General features: G+C 28.4%; 1 protein-coding gene across 5 annotated transcripts in view; it reads left to right on the forward strand.

Moving 5' to 3' along the window:
- The window catches only part of LOC129958146 (uncharacterized), a 270,882-nt gene that overhangs the window by 142,399 nt on the left and 104,210 nt on the right, over positions 1–24,273 (forward strand). The window contains exon 1 of one of the 5 annotated variants that reach the window (XM_056070366.1): positions 8,212–8,411. The exons of 3 other annotated variants lie outside the window; for them this stretch is intronic. In XM_056070366.1, the coding sequence (XP_055926341.1) occupies positions 8,391–8,411 (21 nt within the window). In that variant the 5' untranslated portion in view covers positions 8,212–8,390. Of the gene's footprint in view, positions 1–8,211; positions 8,412–20,904; positions 21,042–24,273 lie in introns of those variants that run through there. One more of the 5 variants, XM_056070365.1, reaches the window with a different exon arrangement.

Below are 24,273 nucleotides of genomic sequence, written 5' to 3' on the forward strand. Positions count from 1 at the left end.
AAAGATAAAAAAAAAAAAAAAGCAGAAAATATCCAGTCAAAAAAAATTTAATCGTACATCAAAGTATTGTTCATTTCCAAGTTTTGGTTTCTTATTTTGAAACAACCTGAATTTGTTTATAGGCTTATCTTGTTTGCCTTTGGCTTTCTATTGTTTGAAAATCAAACGTTGCAGCGACATTTTTAGATAAAGAAAAAAAAAAAAAAAGCGGATCTATGAAAGTTTTGTTTGCTCTAAATGGTTGTGTTTGACAGGAAAAAGTAGACTCGCTTTTATCTGTCGCGTAAGTGAAAGATAATTGTTGTATTTATAGAAGAAAAAGGTCTGTATATTGTTGTTCTTCTAGAGACGTCGAGACTTGAACTGAAATCTTCATTTATAAATGTTATTGAACAGCGAAGGGGGGGAAGGGGCTCTTGTTATTTAGTGAACGACAAAATTCTGTATGTTTTTGACTGCACTAATAAATGTTTTTTTAAAAGCTTAAGCTTTCATACATAATGGGTTCCTTTTTGTATTCACCAAGGCTTTCATACTATAATTTCGCAGGGAATACTTTATTTCGACATGCAATTGATTTCTAATTCTTTAAGATTATTTTGTAAATTTTCCATGCAGTTTCCCTTGTTATGGGTTTTTATTAGTTTAAGAAACAATCAACTGTTTCAGTTTTTATTTTTCAGTGTCATTCATGTATTACTTTTTAACAATTTGTAAAACATTCAGCACCATTAAGACAGAACGATATGAATTTCGTGCATTTTATATATTAGAATTCTTTTTATAAATTTTATTTGAAGCATAAGCATTAATAATAGAAATAAATTTTCAAGAGTAAATTATAAATTAACTTATTAAGAATCTACAAAAAGTTCTACCATTTTTATTTTATTTTTGTAATCTATTGGGAAAACTTGCGCAACAATTGCATATTGACAAAACAATGAAACAACAAAACTGTTTCATTTTTTGATAAATTAAAAACTACATCCTATATTTTAAAAATTAAATCGTCATATTTATGGTATAATGAATCTGGTTTAAGTTTTGAACGAAAAAAAAATTACAAAAATTACTTTCAAATATTCTATTACTCTTCATAACTGATTAACACTATTTTTAACACAACTCTGTAAAACATTATTGCGCAGCTGTGCAATTCTTTTCCATTTCAAATTTATTTTTTATTTATTTGGGTTGTTTCACCTGGACGTATAGTTTATATTTAAATCCGATGCACAACGTCATATATTTAAACAATGTTCATGCCAGTTAAATAACCGATTAAGACTTTTTATGTTTATGCAAGGACTAAATTATTTATCATATGCAAATGACATCTACCGCATGACATAATCGATACCGTCTCAAATTTGCCGCTGTGAAGAATTTTCCTAACATTAATACTGGCAAAAGTACTTTTTTGTGTGTGTTTGGATTCAGCTATTTCTAAATCAATATAGAATTCCTTTCCGAAGTCCACTGATATCTCCATTTTGAAAATACTGAATTATTTCACACGAGTTCTAACAGTACAAAAAGTCACTTTTCTGTTATTGTATTTTTATATAATTTCATTATTCAGAAGTAAATACATTTTTTAATTTCAAATAAATATTGCACATAGTGTTTTGATTTTCAAAAATTTATCTTTTTAAATTCATTAATTCTAATGTTATGACAATTGGGATTGTATTTTTCTTACTTCGAAAGTTTTTTAATTATTTGTTATTGGCATAACATTTGATTTTTTTTTTTTTTTTTTTTTGCTTAAAAAATTTCCATTTTACCATTCAGGAAAGTAATGGATCCATTATTGCTTAATTCTTTCCTTTCCTATTAAAATATAATAAAATATTTTAATTCCTCATGTGCACCATCTCTACCAATGAAGTTAGAGCTAATGTTATAAAAACAAAGAAAGATAATTCAATTTTTTAAATTAGTTACTATATTTGAAAGACGAAGGTTTGTTTGAAAAAAAAATTATATTGTACATGAAATACAGCATCAAATCTTACGTAACAATTAACGGCGTTCATGGAATGCAGTATAAAATGCATGTAATAAATAATTCCCAGGCCTTTGTAAATTTTAAAAAATTGTATTGTTTTTCATCTATTTTGGCATATATATGTTAATGCTGTTTCATTATAATGAATCTTTAAAAACAATGCGTTAATTTGCAAATAAATCAAAATAATGAGTCCATTTACTTCGAAAAAGAAATTTTAATACCTAAAAATATTAAATGGAAAGCCACGCTTTTTCATAGGAGCAAGCTATATTTCCTTTATTATTGTTCTATATAAGAAATGAGAACTGATACTTATTGCTGTGAAAAACGTGGTTCGTCTTCTGATAATTGTTCTTGAATAGGAAATACTTTATTAAACATATATAAATCATTTCTTGGCTTATTCTATGTTACGCCTTGTTCCATTTTTTACAAAACTATCTAGTGTTTAAATAGCAAATTTTACCATCAATAAATTTGGGTTTCGGAAAAAATAGTTATATCATTTCCATCGTTTCTAAGCAGATGGCATCTTTCCATTTTCATGAAGTTGCGAATTTTTAATGTTGCTCCAGACTTCTGAATCACCCTGTACTTTCTAGACTTTTGTATCCTTAGAATCTGGAGAGAAAGAAGGAAAAAAAAATTGCATGAAATGTCTTCCTCCAAGGCTTTTTTTTTTCTTTTCTTTTTCATTTTTAAATACTGCATAATATTTTAATTTAATATTTTCACGATGGTACAAAACATTCCAATTAAAACTATTGAAGTCCAAATTATATGAATGTTCAACCTATGCAAATTGTTTTGAATGATCCCTTTCTTATTTTGTAAATGATGTTAGCATTGCTATTCAAGAAAAGAACAAAATACAAAAAAAAAAAAAAACTTTTTGCAATTGTTTGCAAAACATTTTTATAAAGAATTTCCACTTCTTTACTTAAAATTTGTCTTTCAAGAATAATCTTTCTGCATCAATATTTTCTGTTGAGTATGTTTTGAAGTTTTGAGCTCGAATACTCTTTCAGCTTAAAATTTTATGTAGTCTTTCATAAGCTTAATCCAAAGAAAAGAATGTAAAAAAAAAGTTATTTTACTTTGACTCCCAAACTTAAAAACGTCTTTCAGAACAAATGAATGCTAGCAGTTGTTTATAGATAGATTTGAAAAAGCCGCAAAATTTGACTCTCCCCCCCTCCCCACTCTTCTTTAGTTTTTCTGTTTGAATGAAAGAATTGTGGGGAAAGAAGTTTTCTTATATGTATTAAAAATATTTCAAGGAAAGTAAGCTCTTTCTTTCTTTTTTATGTGAGCTTATTCATTTTTATCTTTCGCTTTCCTATGCCTTATTTCCTTTTTTTTCCGGTATCAATATATCATTCCAAATGCTTAAAAAAAGCCTTGAAAAAGATTTTTTTTTAATCGCTTGAAAGCAAGAATTTCACATCAAACGGTTGCCCTATGGTTATTACTTGGCTAAACCAGTTTAGCAATGTCATCATTAATTATACTTGAAGGGATGGTGTTTTATGCGCGTTCGGTGAATACTTGTCTTGATGCATTAACTGATTAAATTCACTTTTACTTTTAGTTATTTCATTTTTTATTACTTAAACGAACCGGAATATATAATGTAATGAAACTAGAAGGGAAAGCAGGAATTTTCTGAAAGCCCAGAAAATAGAGTAAAACAGAAACGGTTTTCGCCCTTCTCATGAATTTTTAAACACATTAACCATAATTCAAGTAGTTTATTGAAATCCAGTCAGATGTTATAAATTAAATGAGTGCAGGATTCTGAATTTTTAAATTTTGTAATGCTAGAATAAAAATAAATATATATATCGTAAAAACATTAGCCGGTTAAAAATCAATGCATCAGAAAGGGAGTGTCAAAAAATAAAATAATTTCATTTCAAATTTATTACTATTTGTAATTGATACTTTTATATCATGGTAAAATATAAATATATTAAATATTGTAATAAATAGTGGGTAAAAATGCATAAAGGCATAATTTTGATTTGTTATAGTTTGCAAATTTCGAAATATCAAGCTTTATCTTCATTTATTTTGAACATAAGTCAAGCTCAAGTCTTAACTATATTATTTATTTATTTGTAATTAATTTGTAATAATATTTATTTATTTGTAATGGAGATCTACTGTAAGAAATAAATGCGAATCGAGTTAAAAATTTTATCGTTTTGTCGAAAAATATCTAGGTTAATATCTTTTGTAAACAAAAATTACATAAATTATTCTTAAATTAAGTTATTCTCGAATTAAAAATTCATAATTTAAACTCGTTCAGGAGATTTCCAATTCGTGAAATATCAGAAAGATGATCTGTTCTTTGAACTGACATATTTCGTTTACTGTGCTATTATAATGAATAAAAAATGACCTTTTATCCAACTTTCATGTTTTTTGAATGTTTTAATATTTATATATAATTTTAAACACAAACTGTACCTCTAAAAATAATGTACCATTTGGGTACAAATGACTTAATTTGAGAAATTTCTAATACATTAATTAAATTAAATGAATATATTCACTTTCAGTCATCTATACGCAGAAGAAAAATTCAGACCTCTAGCCTACTTGAAAGTTAACCCGATTTACATATTTTGAGTGTCCGAATCATTAACTTTTCTTGAAATCGGATGTGCTTTAAATTGAGTGGACTGATTAGTAGGGATTAAGTAACCCATCTTTGAAACGGGACTACACAAATGTAATGAACTGTGCTGGATTTGCATATAAGATACATAAACTATGGCTTGTCGCCCCACTTTCTCATTGCTCTAGCCATAATCTGCATTAAGTGTGTTAAAAGTGATTTTCAATTAAAGAATTAATATTTCAGTTTAACCCTCTAGATATCCGAAAAGCATATGTCTCAGACACACATAATATAGATTTATAAAGAGCTTCATATCTCAGATAGCTTATAATTTCAAGTCTAAATCCGCTACCGGAAATGAAGTCAAGTGAATTCATATTCACGGCATTCAAGCAAAATGAAATTTTGAAATACTTAAGCACTGCTCTAATTTTATTTTGCTATCTATTACACATCTTGTTGAAAGAAAAAGAATTGACCTCACATTACAGCATAGTGCAAGGTAATGTAAAGTTATATTTTGAATAAAATGCGTAGTTAACTTTGTTTGATTCTGTTGAAGATAATACATAAACATTATTGTTCCGCCTTTTCGGAAATAACTAGGAATATAATTTATTGAAAATTCCAAATTTATGCTGAAACATTCCTATGCAGCTAATATTATTCTAATTATTCTATGAAATAAAGCCTGTACATTTGACTGACAGATTTGGTATGTCAGAATAATTCATAAAAATAATACAAAATAGAATAAAAACCAAAACTTTCTGCATAGTTTTCTAGACAAATGCATTTGAAAGCAAAGAATTTGACACCAAAGTAGATCCTAAGTTAAACTTCTGTGAAAAAATGATGTGCTGATGAAAACATTTGAATGGAAGTCACGTCACAAAAGCAATTTCCTAAAAATATCTTAGATTTTTCGGACATTGTGACTCAAATTTCAACGTCTCGTATTTTTGATATTTTTCTTTATCTGCGAAAATGTTCTAAAATAATTCAAAGACCAATTGCAGTTTAATAGATGGACTCTAAATTCAGGATAGTTTTAAATACATATGCACTATCAAATTTCATAAAGAGAAAGGATATTTACTTTTCTCGTTTTTGAGTCCTTGTCTGCGATTTTTGGTAAGAGGAAAAAGGAAAGCAAAAAAACTGCTTTTCTAATCAACTTTATATCTGCGAAACGTTTTCAATGTCTAAAGCAACGTGGAATGAGTTTTCCTCATCAGTTGTCGGCCGTCAAATCTGTACGCTTTTCTTTTTCCTTAAAAATTTTTTACAAATGTTTGAGGATATAAAATTGATAAAAATGGCGTCCGTATTAAGTCAAGTTAGCTGTTTGAAATGGATATTGTGTGAATAGAATCTGATTTGTATGCCTTTGCCGATACGGTGAAAAAGATATCAAGTCCACAATTTCTTTTTATCTTTAATTTAAATTCAAATTTTTTTTCTTTTGACGTGAGAATCTTTGAAAAAAAAAATGAAATACAAAAAAAAAGTTTTGTTTTTGTAGTCTTTGAAGCTAAAATCGTCCGTTGGTGTAGGTGGAATGTACAAAGCAATAAGAAAACATCTGTCATTCATAGATGACATCAGATAAATTTGAACAATTCTGACAGATGCAAGCGATCTTTTTTCCTGTTTATTTCACCTTATTTTTAATGCAATAGAAACGAAACTTTCTCTGCGTTTATAAATATTCTGAAAATTTTGTCTAATTTATTTTTCCCAGCGTTTAAAATGCAGCAGTACTTACTTTTGATATGCAAGCAAGGAATCTTGGTTGCACGTTTGTGCGAAATTATTTCAAAACGATAAAAATTGAGGTGAAAGAAGTAGAGTAGGTGAACTGCCTTATATTACTAAAAAAAAAAAAAAAAAAAAGGGGGAAAAGCAAGTTGCAAGTGAGACCTAAATGTGGTCTCATGCCAAACATCATAAACTGAAATTCAGATGGCTTTTCTCCGTCTTGTTAATTTTTTTTTTATATCCGCATTTATTTATAATACCGTTTAATCTTACCTTTAAAATATCGATATTTTTCAGTTTTTACTGAATTTTTTTATTTGTGATGTTGCTTTGTATCTTGATTGTAAACATGGAAATAGTTTTTTAAATTATTATTAAACATTCAAATCATTAATGTAAGCGCAAATTAAACATTTTATTTTTTTATGAAATTAAAGCTTTTAAAATCAGATTTCTTTAAAATCAGATTCTAATTAAAACCTATTAAAATATTATTGATTTTTAAAATACTAATTAAATTTAACCTGTTATGTGAACATTTCTGTATAGAAATTCAGAAAAGTAAATTTTTGGCAGATTTCATTTCAACCTTTTTATTATTTTCTCTTTTAAAAGAGTTTGTTATATTATATGATCTGAATCGGATGTAATATTCGAATTTAAAAAAATTTCGCTGAAACTTTAATAGAAAGGATTAATAACTGGTAGTTATATTGCCAATTTTTAATTTTCTACAATTTTGTTCTCAATAAATTTATGGCAATCAAAGATGTTAAAAGAAAATTTTGAATTCAAATTAAAGATAGGAAAGAAATAGTGGACTTGATATCTTTTTCAACGTATCCGGCAAAGGCATACAAATCGGATTCTATTCACATAGTATACATTTCAAGTAATTAACATGACTTAATACGGACGCCAATTTTATCGATTCTTTATCAATGAATTTATGGCATTAAGAAATACTACAGGATGAAAATAGATGACTTTCTTTGCCTCGTTACATTTTAAATTCCCTTAATTCCTTTGGAACCTCATCTATCTTCCAAACATATAATATATAAGGAAATTTTTCGTTAGTATGCATTTGTAAGACAGGGTGTTAATCCGAAATTATAGTCAGCTACCTATAGGGATGCCAAATAAAGACTATCTCCAGAACGTTTCTACAACCAATAATTCTTAAATTTTGAAATTAAAATGAAATACGGTGGTACTCAAAAAATTATTAATTACGCGATTTATCTCATTTTATGAAATTTAAATAAATTAAATAGAATTTAGAAGTACACGCTTTTTAATGTTCATTAAAACTTACTATGCAAAAAGTTCCAACTATTCACCTTTACTTACCGCATTATTAAGATATCAACATCTAAAAACGGTCTACATCGAACAAACGCTTTGCAGACAGTCCGAGGGAATTAAACTGGGATATATCACTCTGCTTCCAAGCCTGCATAATCATCTTAAAGCTTAAAGTTCTTTGAACCGAGTTCCCACTCTACTTCCCATTTACAAACTTTTTGGAAAAAGATTATTCAACTTCCTTTAAACTCATTTCTCCACAATATGACTTCGAAATGATTTTTTTTTTTTAACAAACAGGGACCACGAAAGAGTTCTTCTATTTTTAATAATCTCTCTCGTCTGTGAAACTGGTTTATAGATGTATATTAATCTAGCGTAAGAAATGTAAGAAGGCTGTGACGTCCTTTCCGGTTTCGGAAGACCGCGTAGGTTATACTGAAAGGTAGATCTTCTCTAATCTCTCTGCAATACTATTAATAAGCACAGTTACAACCGCTGCGTGAGAAGTTGCCGTGTAAAATTTGTTGAAGATTAAATAACTTGCGTGTATTTCGTTAAAGAATCTCTCTTGGTGATAATGTTAGTCATATTCATTGGTTAAATTACCTGTGTTCTTGAATAAATTAACCTCGCCTTCTCGGTTGGTTGAAACAAAAGAAGTTGCAGTCGAAAATGAGACACGTTTGCCTTTTGGTAAGTGTTTTTCTGTTGTCATTCTACAAACTGCTTTCGCTTATCTAGATTTGTCTTTATATCCTCTGCTATTATTTTAGCTGAATATATTTTTGAATAAATAAGTACAGTGAGTGATCCATTAGCGAATATACTCCCTTCAAAGACATTATTATCTAGCTGAATTGTTCCTAAACCATTCATCGGTTTACCATAGATTTGTATGGAAATTTGATCTTGGAGACTCGGTAAATAAATAATTTCTATTATTTATCTATTCTTGTTATCTCATCAGTTATCCTTTCCGTTTCTGAAGTATTAAATCTTTCGAATCGGGAAGTATTTTCTTCGGTCAACATTTATTTACACTATTTTGCATTGTTTATTTATTGCCCCAATTTAATACTTCAACCTATAATACCTTGCGAATTAACACTAGAAAAACCAGCACTGCATACAAACCGATGTCGACTAAAATCCGACGACTTGACGAATAATAAAAAAAATACAAATACATTTTAATTTATTTTATATGTATGTAAATAACAAATAACTTTTAATTGATTTAATATGCACTTTGCAAAATGGTTGAATACTTTTTTTTAATATTTTAAATCTTTACCCCATTCTTAAAGATAAATTAGCTACAACATTTTCTGAAAAAGTTTCCTCTTCATAAGTGTATGCACCATAAATAAATTACAACCGTAGATACTGCTAGTTCCGTTTTTGTTGTAATAAGCAATTTGACATGTCGTTCGTGTATTGAAAGCGTAGTTTAATATATAAACATATTTTTCTATTGGATGTTGATGTATTCTTACATGAATCCGTCATATACTTATTTTGGTTCAAATAATTATCCCATGCTCAAAACTTCAAAATTACTGCAGTGAGTAGCTAATCAATTGGCTTGTGTAATCATGCTTTTATTATAGAAAAATTAACATCAATCCCGACTAAAGATCCTTAGTAATTCATATAAATTTAGGCAAGAAATCTTCTAAAATGCCAATTCGATTATTTTAATATTGGAGAATCTGCATAGTATTAGTTATTAGGGTTGTCTTTAGTGAAAGTATTAAGCTTCCCATTTTTTTCTCATTACCAATTATTTATTAATCTATAATCTATTTCATTATCTTCATTTAAAATAGAATAAAATATCGAAAAAATTTTAATTGGTGGATTTCAATTAGGTCTACGTAAAGCATATTTATTGGCTTTTAGGATATTCATCAATTATTCCTTCGTTGTTGTTGTTTTTTTTTTTTTTTTTTTTTTTGTAAAACTCAATATCTCATTTAACTCAAACTCGTATTTCGATTTTCCGATTTTAATAATCAATGCGTGTCTAAAACTTTTAACGTAAGTATCAATCAGTTAATTAGGTTTTATTTTAACAAAACAAGGAAAAGTCAAAAGTAATTGCTGTGTAATTTCTCTCTAAAAAAACTTTTTAATAATTCTCTTACAGTTAAATACTTTTAACCTTTTCTCGACTAATCATTTCACCATACTTTATTCTTTGTATCTTTCAGTTACAACTCGGAATTATTTTCAATTTTAATGAACCCATTTTGCTCCAAGGCTCATTAAAACTTCAGTCATTTTATATCGTTTCTTTAACTAGTCCAATAAGTGTTCAAGTTCAATTTTATTAAATTTTTGATACACTGTTACTTTGAACTTGTACATTTCAAAGTGTGTGTGTGTGTGGGGGGGGGAGCTGGGTAGAAAACTGAGTGTCTTTTTGTGATATTCTTTTTTCTTTATTTATTCGTAATTTTTTTTAAAAGAAGCTAAACTGAAATTGAGGTTGTGAGTTTAATCATAGGGAAGAATTATTTGTTTATTGAATTTTTTAGTCATTCTTTTTTTATAGTCGTTCTTTCTATGCATTCCATGTTTTTCAATCTTATTGTTTAAATTGCAGTTGTGTTACAGACCTGAATTGATTTCCGATCCTTGCCTAGTGTTATCGACTGCATTGAAAATCTTGATTTAAAATAAGATTCCTTTTGAGCCGAATCTTTTCCTTGTGAATCTGCCTCCCCTGAAAGAATGAACAAGAAAACGATATGGTTTGTTTTCTGAATCAGAATCGATATTTTACTATGCAAGGCTTTTTTACCCTCTTATGCTGGATTCTCATCACTTCCTTTCAATCATGCCTTCTTGCCTCCGACGAAAATACGTTTTTCCCTTCCTGATATATAATGCCATTTTAAATTTTATTAGATTTCTTTTAAAGAGAAACGCTTTCCAAAACCAAGTATCCAAAGATTAAAGCAATATGCACTCGAACATCGTCCTTTAAATTGGTTCTAAAGAAACGCTCCGAATATGCAGCAACTCTGGGTTGTTGGTTTTTTTTTTTTCCTCCAATAGCTTTTGGCGCATGATTGGCATAAGAATGGATGGCAAACTTCGCAAAATAGAAATGTATTGTTCGTTGGCAAGTATTCAGGAGTTGGAAATGGGTATTTTTTGTGGTACCAACACACACTTGAAAATAAATCTGTATGGCTTGTGTGTTGGCAAATATTCAACAATCGCCGAGGAATATTTTTCAACTTTTGAATACAAAGCGAACGAGAATCTTTATTACGACTTCAAAACAGTCAGTGTCTTTTTAAAACATTTTTCATCAGTTTCCTTTCTTTTAGAATTTTTGGGCGTTTCAATTGTTTGGTATACTGAGGGCGCTCACAATGAATGTAAACTAAATCCATTTAGTTTATAAACTATCAAAATAGGTAAATAAATTATGTGCATAGTTTTATAATACAAATTCTTGTGTATCCTCTAAATTTGGCTTAAACATGAAGTGGTAAATAAAAATCTGCTCCTCGGTTCGATTTTTTTTAATATTTTTTACAATTTTAGTTAGAATTTGAATATTAAATGTAGTTTTTGTATCTCCCCAACAATATTCCAACTTCGTTTTCTTTTCGCTCAAAAATTATCGCTGCTGCATTTAAAATTTTAAAAATATCTTTTAAATTATCTCAATTTAGCTGTCGAGTTATTTTTTCCTTTAATTTTTACTAACTTTGAAAAAATTTCTAATGCAGAATTATAGCAACACTTTTCATTGCTGTAATAGAAGTCAAACCCCTTTTCATTATTCTTGCAAATATTGATTTCGGTTTTTCCCCCATGTAAAAATCGAATGTTTAAAAATTCTTTTTCCGTTTTCGTAAAACAACTTAAAGAAAAAAAAAACTAAGCTTTTTTAATTCGGGGCTGAATTAAATTTCTGTAGGAAATGCAGTTTCCAGATCCTCTCCAACTTCCAAAACCAATTTTTTTTTTAATTGTGTTTAATTTAATCGCTATTTTAGCAGTTTTTGAAAACTAAAAACAAATATGAAAGACTAAAAAAAAGTATTCGATTACGGAGCTCCTTCAAGAGATACAGCTTCTGTATCTTGCATATAAAAAAACATAAGTTTTTAAATTTAAAAGTAATTAAAAATGTTAAAAATGTTTTTATATTGGAATAGTCAGTCTACATTAAAAGGTTTCTAAGGATGTTGATTTGTCACTCATTCAGCCAACTGCAAAACAAATTGGGCACATTGATCTGCAAACGAATTCGAAAGCATGAAAAAAAAATCTTGAGAATGTTCTGAAATTTAAACTATATGTCATTTCGAATATAGTTTCATTGAATAAGTTCAAATCTACGTCTCGTATAAATAAATCGAAAGAAGGCTCATGATAAAATAACCAAGAAAATAACGCCAAAAAGAAAAAATCCTGGGCTTCTTAAATTTGCTGGGCCCCTTGGCAGTTTGAAAATCCCGCTGTGATCCCATTTAGTTTAAAATACGAATTTTATAGTTATTCTTTGCTTTGAACTTCAACAACAGTCTCCGAAACCTTTTAAATTGACATGTATTGAAAAAACTGCCATTCAATTTATCTGTGTATTTAACAGTGACAAGTCAGAATAAAAAAAGATTTTTATGTCATGGAGACTGAGATTTTAACAGCCTAATTGTTGCGAGGATGTTCTCCTAGTAGGGAAACGACTCTTCTTTCAAAATGTAGGTCGAGCTATTTTACGAACTTTAAGAAAAAGTTTTTTTTACTCTTGATATACAGTAACAGAAACTTCTTTTGAAGTAAGGCGCACAACTTTTCTTCGGAGTAATCGTACTTTTTTCCTCTTTTCGTTCATTGATACGTTAGTGTTGCTCTCGCATTCCAGGACTATCTATGCGCATGCGTCTTTCATTCTTCTGTTTTAAAATGTCATTTTATTTATTTTTGCGCTTCATTTTTTTTTTTTTTTTTTTTTTGTAATTTTTAACCAAAATAGAAGGATAATTTTTGTGTCGATTTCTGTATGTTTGAGGATTATTATTAAATGGATATTGTAAAGAACTTCTTAAGATTATTTTTAAGTATGTTTTGTACCCTCAATATGGAATACTTTTGCATTAGAATATATAGTTTGAACATTTCAATTATTTAGAATAAATAAATGAAATGGAAAAATTCTCTCCCGCATTTCTTTACTAGCCGCATTTGTAAATAAAAATTAAATATTCGTGTCCTGAAAAAACGAAAATCCAATGTTTATCAGAAACATTTTCTTTGCATATTATACTATAGAAAATTAAAAATGTTTACCTTTTCCTCACTTGTAATGCCATTTGGTTCATAAGAGAGACATGCATTTCTGTTTTTAATTTAGGGATAAATAATATTATTGTCAACCATTTTTCCATTGAACTTTAATGCCTAGAAGTTAAAAACCTTGAGTTCAAGAATTTCGCCCGCTCTCATGCAAATAGAAAAATGTTGATTTGGGCAGAATTAAAATTATTATTCATTTAAAATTATTATAAAATAATAATAGTAATTTTAGCCAGAAACAGTCAATTATCGGTCGAATAGATTAAACATTCTGAGATTAAAATAAATGTAAGAAATTTTATAAAAATGAGATTGTGCATTTGTTTTATTGGCGAATTAATTACTTGAAAGATAAGATTGATTTTTCTGTCACGTGTATTAAAAATATCAATTATTCAATTTATTTGCGTTTAAAAATAAATTTAAAGGATTCTTTCAACAGATATTTAATTAAAATATTACCATTTTGTACTCGTATAAAGACGAGCGAAATCTGTTAATTTTTATGAAATGTATTTAACCAGAATTGTTTAAATCTTGTACTTATTCGATATCATGTTTTTTCAAATGTTTCAAAATGTTAATGCGATACTATTGGAATTTCAAAGTTATATCTTTTTTTTTTTTTCAAATACAAACTAAAATTTAAAAATTATAGAAAGATAACATTTTTCGCGCTTCCCATCTATTAATGACAAAATCTCATGTAGTATATTGTTTAATTTTGACTTGTTTTTGTCGAATTCTTTCATTTTTTTGATTTCCAAATTGATTTTATGATGCTTCTGATTTTGAATGGAGATAATAGTTGATAAATTAATAGGCCTTTATGTTTAATTTTAATACACTTATAAAAAGCACCTAAATCACGGTGTTTAACTCCATAAAGCTATTTGATAAGGGATAGAATCTACACCTGGCACGAAATGGTATTTTCCTAGCCTCTTTAGTATTGGTATAGACGAAATGCATGTTTACTACTTCACATTAATAAAATAGCACATGTTTAATTTTTCATAATTAAAAAAAAGTCGTATGTTCTTTTCCGAGAAAAAAAATAAAAAAAAAATTCTAGTGACTCTAAATAGTCATCTTTTTTCACATCTTTATCTTTTATTAAATTTTACTCATTTTGTTTCAAATTTTTCCTATCTTATGTTTCATTACTTATTATAGTATTCATTGAAGTAATTCTTTTGGAAACTTCTGGCCAAATTTTCTCTTAATCAAGAAAGTTTAAAGTTTGCAACAACAGACAAAATCTTCATTTCAAAGTATCTGAAGGATTTAATACTCTGTCTCTTCTTTAAAAAAACTAGAACAAATTAGAACGGTTGAATATTTGTTCTTCTGCCTGGAGTAGATTCTATGAATTCAAATAAAAGATCGCTAAAAGAGGAACTAAATGATTACTTCTTCCCCAGAATCTCTAAGCTTACTCTCCGTATTCAAATTGCTCATGCAAAGTCCGATTTGAGATTTTCCTTTTTCTGTTAAATGTTAGCAAAACCGCATTAAAAAAATCGTTCTATAATTATTCAGTCAGGTCATTGCTTTTTGTAAAAAAAAAAAAAAAAAAAAAAAAAAGAGTAATTTCGCATGTTTTCATTTAACATTATAGCATTATTTGACGATTCAGACTTGAGGATATTTTAGTCAGTGAATTAAAATTAAATTACTAATAATTATTTGCAAAAATGACACGGACAACATATAAACATTGAAAATTGTTTTATATATGTGTTTTCAAATCGCATTCATGAGATAAAGCATTTCATTGTAGATTGGTAAGCTAAAAAAAACACAACACTCGGATTTCTAATGAATTATCATTTTAACCATTTTCTTATGTTTGATCATAATCGGAATTTGCTTCCTTGCTATTTCTTATGTTTGAACATAATCGGAAATTGCTTTTTTGTAATTTCTTATGTTTGAGTATAATCGGAAATTGCTTTTTTTTTTTTTTGTAATTTCTTATGTTTGAATATAATCGGAAATTGCTTTTTTTTTTTTTTTTTTTTGTAATTTCTTATGTTTGAATATAATCGGAAATTGCTTTTTTTTTTGTAATTTCTTATGTTTGAACATAATCGGAAATTGCTTTCTTGTTAAATAGAAGTAATATGCTTTAATAACGTGTTATCATTCAAATAGGAAGAAGATAATATCTTCTCTCGGATTTCTGTAACAAACGCCCAAGGTTTCTGTAAAATTAAAATATCGTTTCGATTTTTTTAAATGCTTCGTCTTTGCAGTAGAAATTCGTTTCGATGGCTGATTCATAGATAATGAAGTTTAAATTGCAATTTCCTTTTAAACCACGACAGTGATCGAGAACTGACTTATGCCTTGAATTATTATATTTTAAGCTATTAAATTAAAGTCAAATAATTCATAGATGCTATTATTCTATGCAAAAACGATACGGAACTCATAAACATCTCTAATCATTTTATAAACTTTTGTTTGAATCAAAATTCATAAATACTCCGAAAAACAAAATGTCATTTAATGAAATAGTGGAATGTTGTCATCAAGTGCTTAATACGATATACATAAAATGGTTATTTTAATGGCGAATAGAGAATTTAAAAACTAATATTTCAACTAATATCCGTTTATAGTTTGAATTCAGAACCTTTAAAAACCCTGTGTGTAAGCCAACATGGTAATCATCAAGTAAGTTAGGTCTTTCATAAATGATAATCCCTTATTTAATTTCAATAATTTTCTATTTCGGAATATTTTCACAGTTGTTCTAGCATCTTTTATTTTAAATGCTTCTTCGGAGCTAGAGAACTGTTGGCTGTCGCCGTCTCTAGGCATATCTCATGTGGCATCAAAACGGGACCTTAACCTTGCTAACTGGATTTTAAATGACCTCTTTAGCCATTATATCTTGCTAGTATGTGAAAATGCTGCTTCTATTAAACTGTAATATCTGAATAATATGTCCGTTTTTTAACGGTACTCGCAAGAACCGTTGGACATAGTTACGACAGTTGACAGTAGATGGCAGCTGAAGGCAGATATTATTTATATTTTATTTTCAGTTATATTAATAATTGTTAAAATTTAAATGTTTCTTCCTTTTTCGTGGAGTTATTTTACCCTAAAATTTGCCTAAAGGTATACAAATATAAGTAAAATGTTGCTTGTAAATTAATTCAAGATATATAAGATCAAAAACTAAATTTAACTGACTTTAACATTATTTTTTAGTTATTCCGTTCTCGCTTTTTAAAAAAATAAATATGCCATTTAGTGATCCCAAGAATCAATTAATTTTTTCGTGAATTCCACCGCAGAAAAAGTTATATATTTAAAGTTTGCGTTTTTTAAAATAACAATTTAATCTTAACTTCCGTTATGAAACTAGAGTTTATCAGAAGGAAAAAGCAAAAACACTCAATAACAACATTATAGCCTCTAACTCAACTTTTTATTTCTGTAATGACACTGACCCTAGGGGGATAGAATTCGACCACTCGAAAACTTATCTTTAAACTAAAAATATTGTCTAAAGGAATTTAATATTTGTTTTTCAGAAAGAACTATATTAACTTGACTTTTATTTGAACAAAAACTACTCTCGTCTAACTCGATTCATATAATTTTTATATTTCGATAACTTTTTTGCTGTAATGTGTTTTTTTCTTAAAATTACAGATTTAGATTGAAAAAGTATTTAAGAATTCTCTAAACAAACTATTCAAAACGGCATATAAAAATAAATTTTTTCAAATTAACAAAATTTTATATTTAAAAGAAATCATTTAACGGCCTTTTTAAATGCAAAAATAAAAATAAAAAAAACTTGCTCTAAATAAATACTTTTACTTAATTATGTTAAGATAATTTTAAATCTAGTATTTCCGAAATATTTTAAGTATTGCTATTATAAAATCTCGAAGCACTCGCTTTTTAAAATATTTCTGAGATATTCAACTTACACACAGAGTATTTTATATCTACACGAATTGAATGCAGCTAAAGAATACTTTAATTATTTTATACAATAAGAATTTCTTGCAAATTAATTTCTATTTTTAAAACGTTAATTTTTATGTTTTTAAAAGAATATTTATTCACCCATGTCGAAAAATGCACACATTTAAGGAAATGTTTTTTTAAATTTTACATCTCCCTTTATGTACTTTTTTAATACAATTTGAGGTGTGGTCGATTAATCCAATTCAGTGAAACGTTTTGTATTCATTTCTTCAGTATTAATACTTTTCAATTCCAAAGAACATCAGACCTTGCTTCTACAGTTAATGAGAATAATATCCCATATTGAAATTAGGCAAAGGGCTTTTGATGGACGGACCTTTTAATTTTCTGTTGCTGTCGGATTAGCGAGAACGTGGACTTGCATATCGAGAATGTGACTTTAACCTTCAACCACCTATCTAAACTTCCAAACCACACCACACAAGAGGGAGGAAGTTTGAGCGCTACGGATTTCACATGAACCACGCCTCCGCATTCACACACACACACACACACACACACACACACACACACACACACACACACACACACACACCATAGACTTACTTTTTAAATCAAGGATTTTTCTAACTTATTCCGGCCAGTAAATTTGCGCCAGTATTTCCTAGTATATATGTTAACGTCAATGTGAATAATGGGTTAACTGGTTTGGTTATTATTAATAATGGCCGGTTTAGTATTAATAACCGATTATTCACATTGACCGTAACTTATATAAAGCAAGTACTAATCATTCCTCTATTAGGAATATGTAAAAATAGGCAGATTTTTTTATCCTGAAATTTGAGTTTATTTAATGTTAAATTTTCACCCTTTTGATTGAGTTAGTATAAAGGTCAATTCTCAATAATTTCTGCCATTGGTGTACCATTGTACCATTGCATATAAATTGGTTGTACCATTGCATATAAATAATAATTCGCTTCGTTGGAAAAGAATTCCGACTCATTAAATAACTCATTTTTTTAAGAAAATGAGTTATTTGGAGGATTAATCTCAAAATAAATTTAATGAGCGCTTTAATTTTTATAGGCTGTGCTGTCTCTTTAACATATGATCATATGTTGGGAAACAAACCTTCGTAAAATTCCGCTTTATATTAATATATCTTGATGCACAAAATGAGGACAATTTTTTAGAACTGTACAATAGAAATTCATTTGAAATTAAAATAATATAAGCACATGAGGCGATTTCGGAATAATCTATGTAGGAAGTATTTGGATTTATCTGAAGCCATTAGCTTATAAATAACAATAAAAAAAATTAGCCGCGATTTTGTTCAGAAAGTAAAGAACTATTCTAATTTGGAGGATTAAATGAAATCTCAGCGCCTTTACCTGATCAGCCGACTTCAACACTTTTCAAGAACTTTAACTTAACTCCATTTTACTCACATGTGATTCACATTTCTCTACTGTGTATGCGAGATAGTAAAGAAGGGGTCATTTAAGGAGTCATGGTGTTAAGAATTATGTTAAATAAATAAGAATGCGATATTGCTTCACCGTGCACGAACGTAGATTTATTGAATTTGATATTCCGCTTAAGCTTCCTGCATATTTTTCTTTCTGCTCGCTTATACCATTCTTCCTTTGAAAAATTGAGCAGAAAATACAATATTTCTCGATTTATTTTTCAAGTACCTAATAGAGCGCAATCTTCTTGAATAAAACGACCTGCGTGCTCGCATTGCGTGACAGCAGTATCTTTTTGTAATAATTTTAGCTAACACTACAGGGGAAACAATTCAAGTAGCGATGTTAAAAAAAATCTGAGAAAAGTGAAAAGAAATCGAATGTGTGACTTACGTATGTAAAGGAAATGGCAAAAAGGAAGAAAAATTTCTTAGGTCCGAGAAAAATGGAAAATTGATGCTTTCTACAACGTATTGGAAAATCGATACGAATTTTATTGTTTATGAGTCGCTGCTGTTCAAACTCGCTTCGCCTTCTATAAAATCATTTGCTAAGGAAATCGAAGGTTGAAGTGCCGCGTCTTCGGAGAAAAGTTAAGGATTCATTTAAATTTTTTTATATTTCATTTGGTTTTCCTTTTTCATTTGATGGAATTCCTCAGCGCTTTTATTTATTTTTTGTCTAATATTTTTTTCAACCTTTTGATTGTCGGTGTACATTTTATTTCAAAACATCGTTTGGCATTTCTTATGGTTCTGTGCGGTTTTATTCGAGTTGTGCACTCATTTCTACAAATTTTGTTCCAAAATTATTTATTGATTATTTTGTTAACTTAATGCATTGTCATATGCATAAAACCTGTATGCTACTGCGGTACTTATTTTTCTGCACTAAAACTTATTATTTTATAATACTTTAAGTTCTTAAAATGTTTATAATTTGAGAAAATATATTCCATGCAAAATCACCCAAGAAAATTTTATTTTCTAGATTTAACCTGGCTTTAAGTAAAAAATACTTGGGGATATAGGAGCTTAAAAATAATTTATTGAATACTTTGGTTTCGTTAGAACCCTTTTTATCTGAGCACTAACTTTAAAGAAATTTCTTTAACAAAATCATTAATACTGTTTAAATCTATCAGTTTCAGTACTCTTTATTAAATGTAATTGTTTCTCCTCTGCATTTTTTTAGTTTGAAAAAAATGTAAGGTTTCTTTTTATTTCTATCCGTTAAAAATTCGGTTGAGGCTATATATATATATATATATATATATATAAAAAACTTTTTCGTGTAACGGTGTTTTTGTGAATGGATTATAAAGGGTCTTCAAAATACTATAGCATTGTTTTTGTGATCATTTCAATTACTCCATTCATCAGTTTTTCAGGTATTGTTTCGAAACCAAGCATTGTGTACTCTCGAGTATTGTTTCAATCTGATAAAATTATCTTTTAGTTAAGTGCCTTTCGTTCACTCTAAATAAAAATTTCGAACACCTTGTATAAAACCCGTGTTTCAAACTTGTCGCATCTTATCGCGTCCATTGTAATGACTGCCAATCAAAATGTCTCTAACAAAATAGAATTAGAAAAGAAAATGCCATTTTATCAAACCTGCCATGTTAATAATTCATGCATATTTTTATTTAATATCTAACTTCCACAGTTTTGCTATTCACCAAGAAATTTAACCCCTTAAAATTTAAAAAACCCTTTAGCTTAAAACATAACCCTTAGAACTGACACTGAAATACTATTTATTCCTTTTCTTTGAAAGCCTTTAATTGTAATATTTAATTTTAATTCCTAGAATTTTTTTATTTCCTTTTTGCGGCTTAAATTATTGGTCTGAACGGTGATTTCTTATTGAATTAATATATTTTATAAGCTTGCTTTATTTTCCAATTAAATATCTTGCGTAACCATTGATGTGAATATTTAACAATATCCGCAAGCTGAGTGTTCCGTTTGTTTATATATCCCGTCGGAAATATATGGGAAAAGGTTATTAGATAGGTGACGACTTGCACGTCAATGCTCGTAAAGTTTCCAGTGGCTCAGTAAAAAGTGGAACAAAATCTTTCATTCGAGTAAAAAGCTTTTCTAAGAGTTGAAAACTGAACTTAAACACACTCTCTACTTCAGATAAGCGCCGTACGACCGACGCAGACAGGTGCAAAAGGTCATCGAACTTCATACGGTAAAGTCATTTTTTCTTCTTTTTTTGTTAAACTACTCTCACTCGGTTTTGTTTCAGGAAGCGTTTTATTTATCGCTGACAAGTTCCTAGTCGGCAAATGACACGATCTAGTGTGGGTGCTTGTTTATAGACAAAAGAGTGGAATAGGACGACTTTTACGTTTTATTTATACGTTCTTGTTAAAAGTCTGTTGTGCAAAGAACTGTACCTATATAACAAAGGCAACAATTGCTGAAGGTTCATTTCCTCTGTTGTTTCAACGCACGACTTAATCCAGTAAAATAGTCGGCAAGAATTCATTCTTTGAAGCTGTTGTGAAAGCTTTTATGACATCAAGATGGTTTGGATTGTGCAAAACTACTTGGTGAGTAAATGAAAAATAACTTATTTTATTACTATGCAAACTATTATCGAAGTACTTCGGTAAAAAGGCAGTCTTTATGCAGCTCTTTGCAATTATTATTTTTAATTGAACCTTTCTTTTATTATAACGTATTATTTAACTTTTTATACATTTTAGACTGATTTAATTGTAGAATAAATGACTAGTTACATTAAAAGAAATTAATGCTCTGTTGTACTGAGACCTTCTTAACTATCAATTTAATTTTGATTGGCAATTGGAACAATTAAAATAATTTAATTATGTTGAATATTTTCCTACACATGTGTTAATTCAGGTGTATTTGTCTGATTCGAATTACTTTGATTCGATGTAGTATATAATCCAGTTGTTTTCAATGCTCCATATAATGGACTTGAATACCAATCTTTCGGGTACCGCGTATATTCGAATGGAATCTTTCGGTTATCGCGTATATTGGAATGTAATCTTTTGGGTATCGTATATATTCAAATGTAACTGATTCTTGAATTTGATTTATATGTATCTTTTTAATTATTTCACATAAAAAATATTTTTAAAATGGAAATTTATCTAATTTGTTTAATAGCAATATACGCTGTATGATATTGATACACCTCCAATGATTTTCTTGTTGGAAAATGCAATTATTTCCATGGTACAATTTCTGTGGAATGTTTTACACTTTGCTATTTAATAAATACCGATAAATTGCTGGTTTGTCCATTTTGGGTTTATTTACGGTTTATTTATTTACTACTCGAGAGATACCAACTTACTGCTTCGTATCTAAAAAAAACAAGTGATATCTATCAACTTATGCGTATGCTCGAAAAGCAAAACTAGTTTGTAAATTAAAGGAAGAAATAAAAAAAAAGGTGATAAGATAGGCGTGTTTAGTTTGGCACGGCACCAGCCACTCGTCACTATCCAGATGAACTTAAGACTTATTTTAATCAATGTTAAATAGTAGATAAAGTTTTATCTATATAACAGGAATTGTTGATAAAGTGTGTTAGTGCAGTTGTGATCTAATTTTTGTTGTGTGAAATGACTGTATAAGAACTTTCTACTATAAACTTGCATAGTCTTCTCAACTGTAGAGGATTATATAATGAATTTATTTATTTAAATTAATGTTTTCACTTAAAAGCTTATTTAATCTTATTCAGTATAAATCGATTAAATTAAAGACTAATACTCCTGTATCAAACAACGTAAAAATATTTCTCCATCGTTCTCTGCTTTTTTGAGGGTGATATAATATTTACTATAAATTGCTGTTTACTTCATGGCAAAAATATTTACTTATTCGCTAAATCTGCATATAAATAACCCTGGGCTTTGTACAGGAAAAGTGAGAAATAGTCTCGACTTGGATCGATAAAGGTATTTCAATTAAGAATTTCCTATATAAAATTGTCAGATGGTTTTCTAAGAATGTATTATCCCAAATGAGCTGTATTTATGCATGATTTATTGGGAGCTGTTTGCTCTGATTTTTAATATTCCTTTGTAGTAAAGTTTGTTTTATGATTTCCAGTTTATTCGATGTATAAACATTTTCGTGTTATTTTCTGTTATGGATCTAGGCAAATGCTTATTTTCATATCTTTTGAAGAAGTATTAAGTCGGTTCAAGAAATAATCGAATCTCACTTGTCTCAAACCATATTACAAAAAGGGCGATAATTATATTTTAATTATCAAAAGTAAAAAAGTATTAATCATAATGAGAAAATTTGAGCGCTATACTACGTGAGGCAGTTGAACACTTTTCTAAAAGTGTTTTCTGGTCATTTTTTTCCCTTGGAAAATTGTTATGTTTGAAAAAAAAAAAAAGAAGCAGAAAAATGTTCAGCTATTCCATAATAGTGCGTTTATAGATTTTCATGAATTTCATTCTGTGGTATTGAAAGAATTAAAAGCAGTTTAATGAGAAATAATTCTATCGGCATAGAGATTTATCCAGAGAAAATTTAAGCACAACTTAGAAATGTTATATTATTAAATTCTGATTTTACATAGGTAGATTTTTTACTAAACGATCGCTTATCTAATACGCATTCTCAGTTCCTTTAAAAGATGCATCTTTTTATGACTGTCTGAAATCCTAAAATATTTCTGCATCACAATTAAAATAGATATATTAGCGCCCGTTTTTGTTATTAAAATATAGAAAGACTTAATTTAAATGATTTTGCATGAAAATATCAAAATAAATGTGTATTTTTGTAAAAAAAAAAAAAGCATTAAATGATATAAAGGAGTTAAAATTCCATGAATAATATAAATGTGCTTTTGAGAGAAAATTAGATTATGTGATTAGTGAAATGTGTGATTATGTGAAAATTAGATTATGTGATTAGTGAAATGTGTGATTATGTGAAAATTAGATTGTGATTAGTGAAATGTGTGATTATGAGAAAATTAGATTGTGATTAGTGAAATGTGTGATTATGTGAAAATTAGATTGTGATTAGTGAAATGTGTGATTATGTGAAAATTAGATTGTGATTAGTGAAATGTGTGATTATGTGAAAATTAGATTATGTGATTAGTGAAATGTGTGATTATGTGATCAGTGAAATGCGTGATTATGTGAAAATTAGATTATGTGATTAGTGAAATGCGTGATTATGTGAAAATTAGATTATATGATTAGTGAAATGTGTGATTATGTGAAAATTAGATTATGTGATTCTAATTACATAATGCCGAATAATGCAGTAATGTAGTTAATGTAATAATTATAAATGTGCATTTGAAATGCCAAAATAATACAACACACTTTTTCTAACTATCTTTTATGGATGATACTAAGCATCCAAACAAACCTTGATCTTCATGGATCACGATTTGAATGAGTATTTTTTCATGTTTCACTGTCATTTTTATACATTAACAATTGAAAATTAAATAATTACCTTTTGATATTACAAGATCTCCATTTTATTTCCGTTCTGTGGAAATTAATGTTTTGAAATTTACTTGCTGATTTATTAATTTTCTAAATATGTGGCCTGGCGTTAGATTCTCATTATCATGCATATTATTCACAGTTCTCTCGAAGTTTCATAATCTGCACGTCAAGCTTTTGCACTCGAAAAAATAATCCGATGCAGAATTATTGACCTTACACAAGAACTTGTTTATTGTTCCTAAATATATATACAGTTGTTTTATGTTGTACTTCTCCTAAAATTATTCTAAACCTTCTTAACCCTCAGTAG

This window comes from Argiope bruennichi, chromosome X1 (genome assembly GCF_947563725.1).
Source record: "Argiope bruennichi chromosome X1, qqArgBrue1.1, whole genome shotgun sequence".
NCBI lineage: Eukaryota > Metazoa > Arthropoda > Arachnida > Araneae > Araneidae > Argiope > Argiope bruennichi.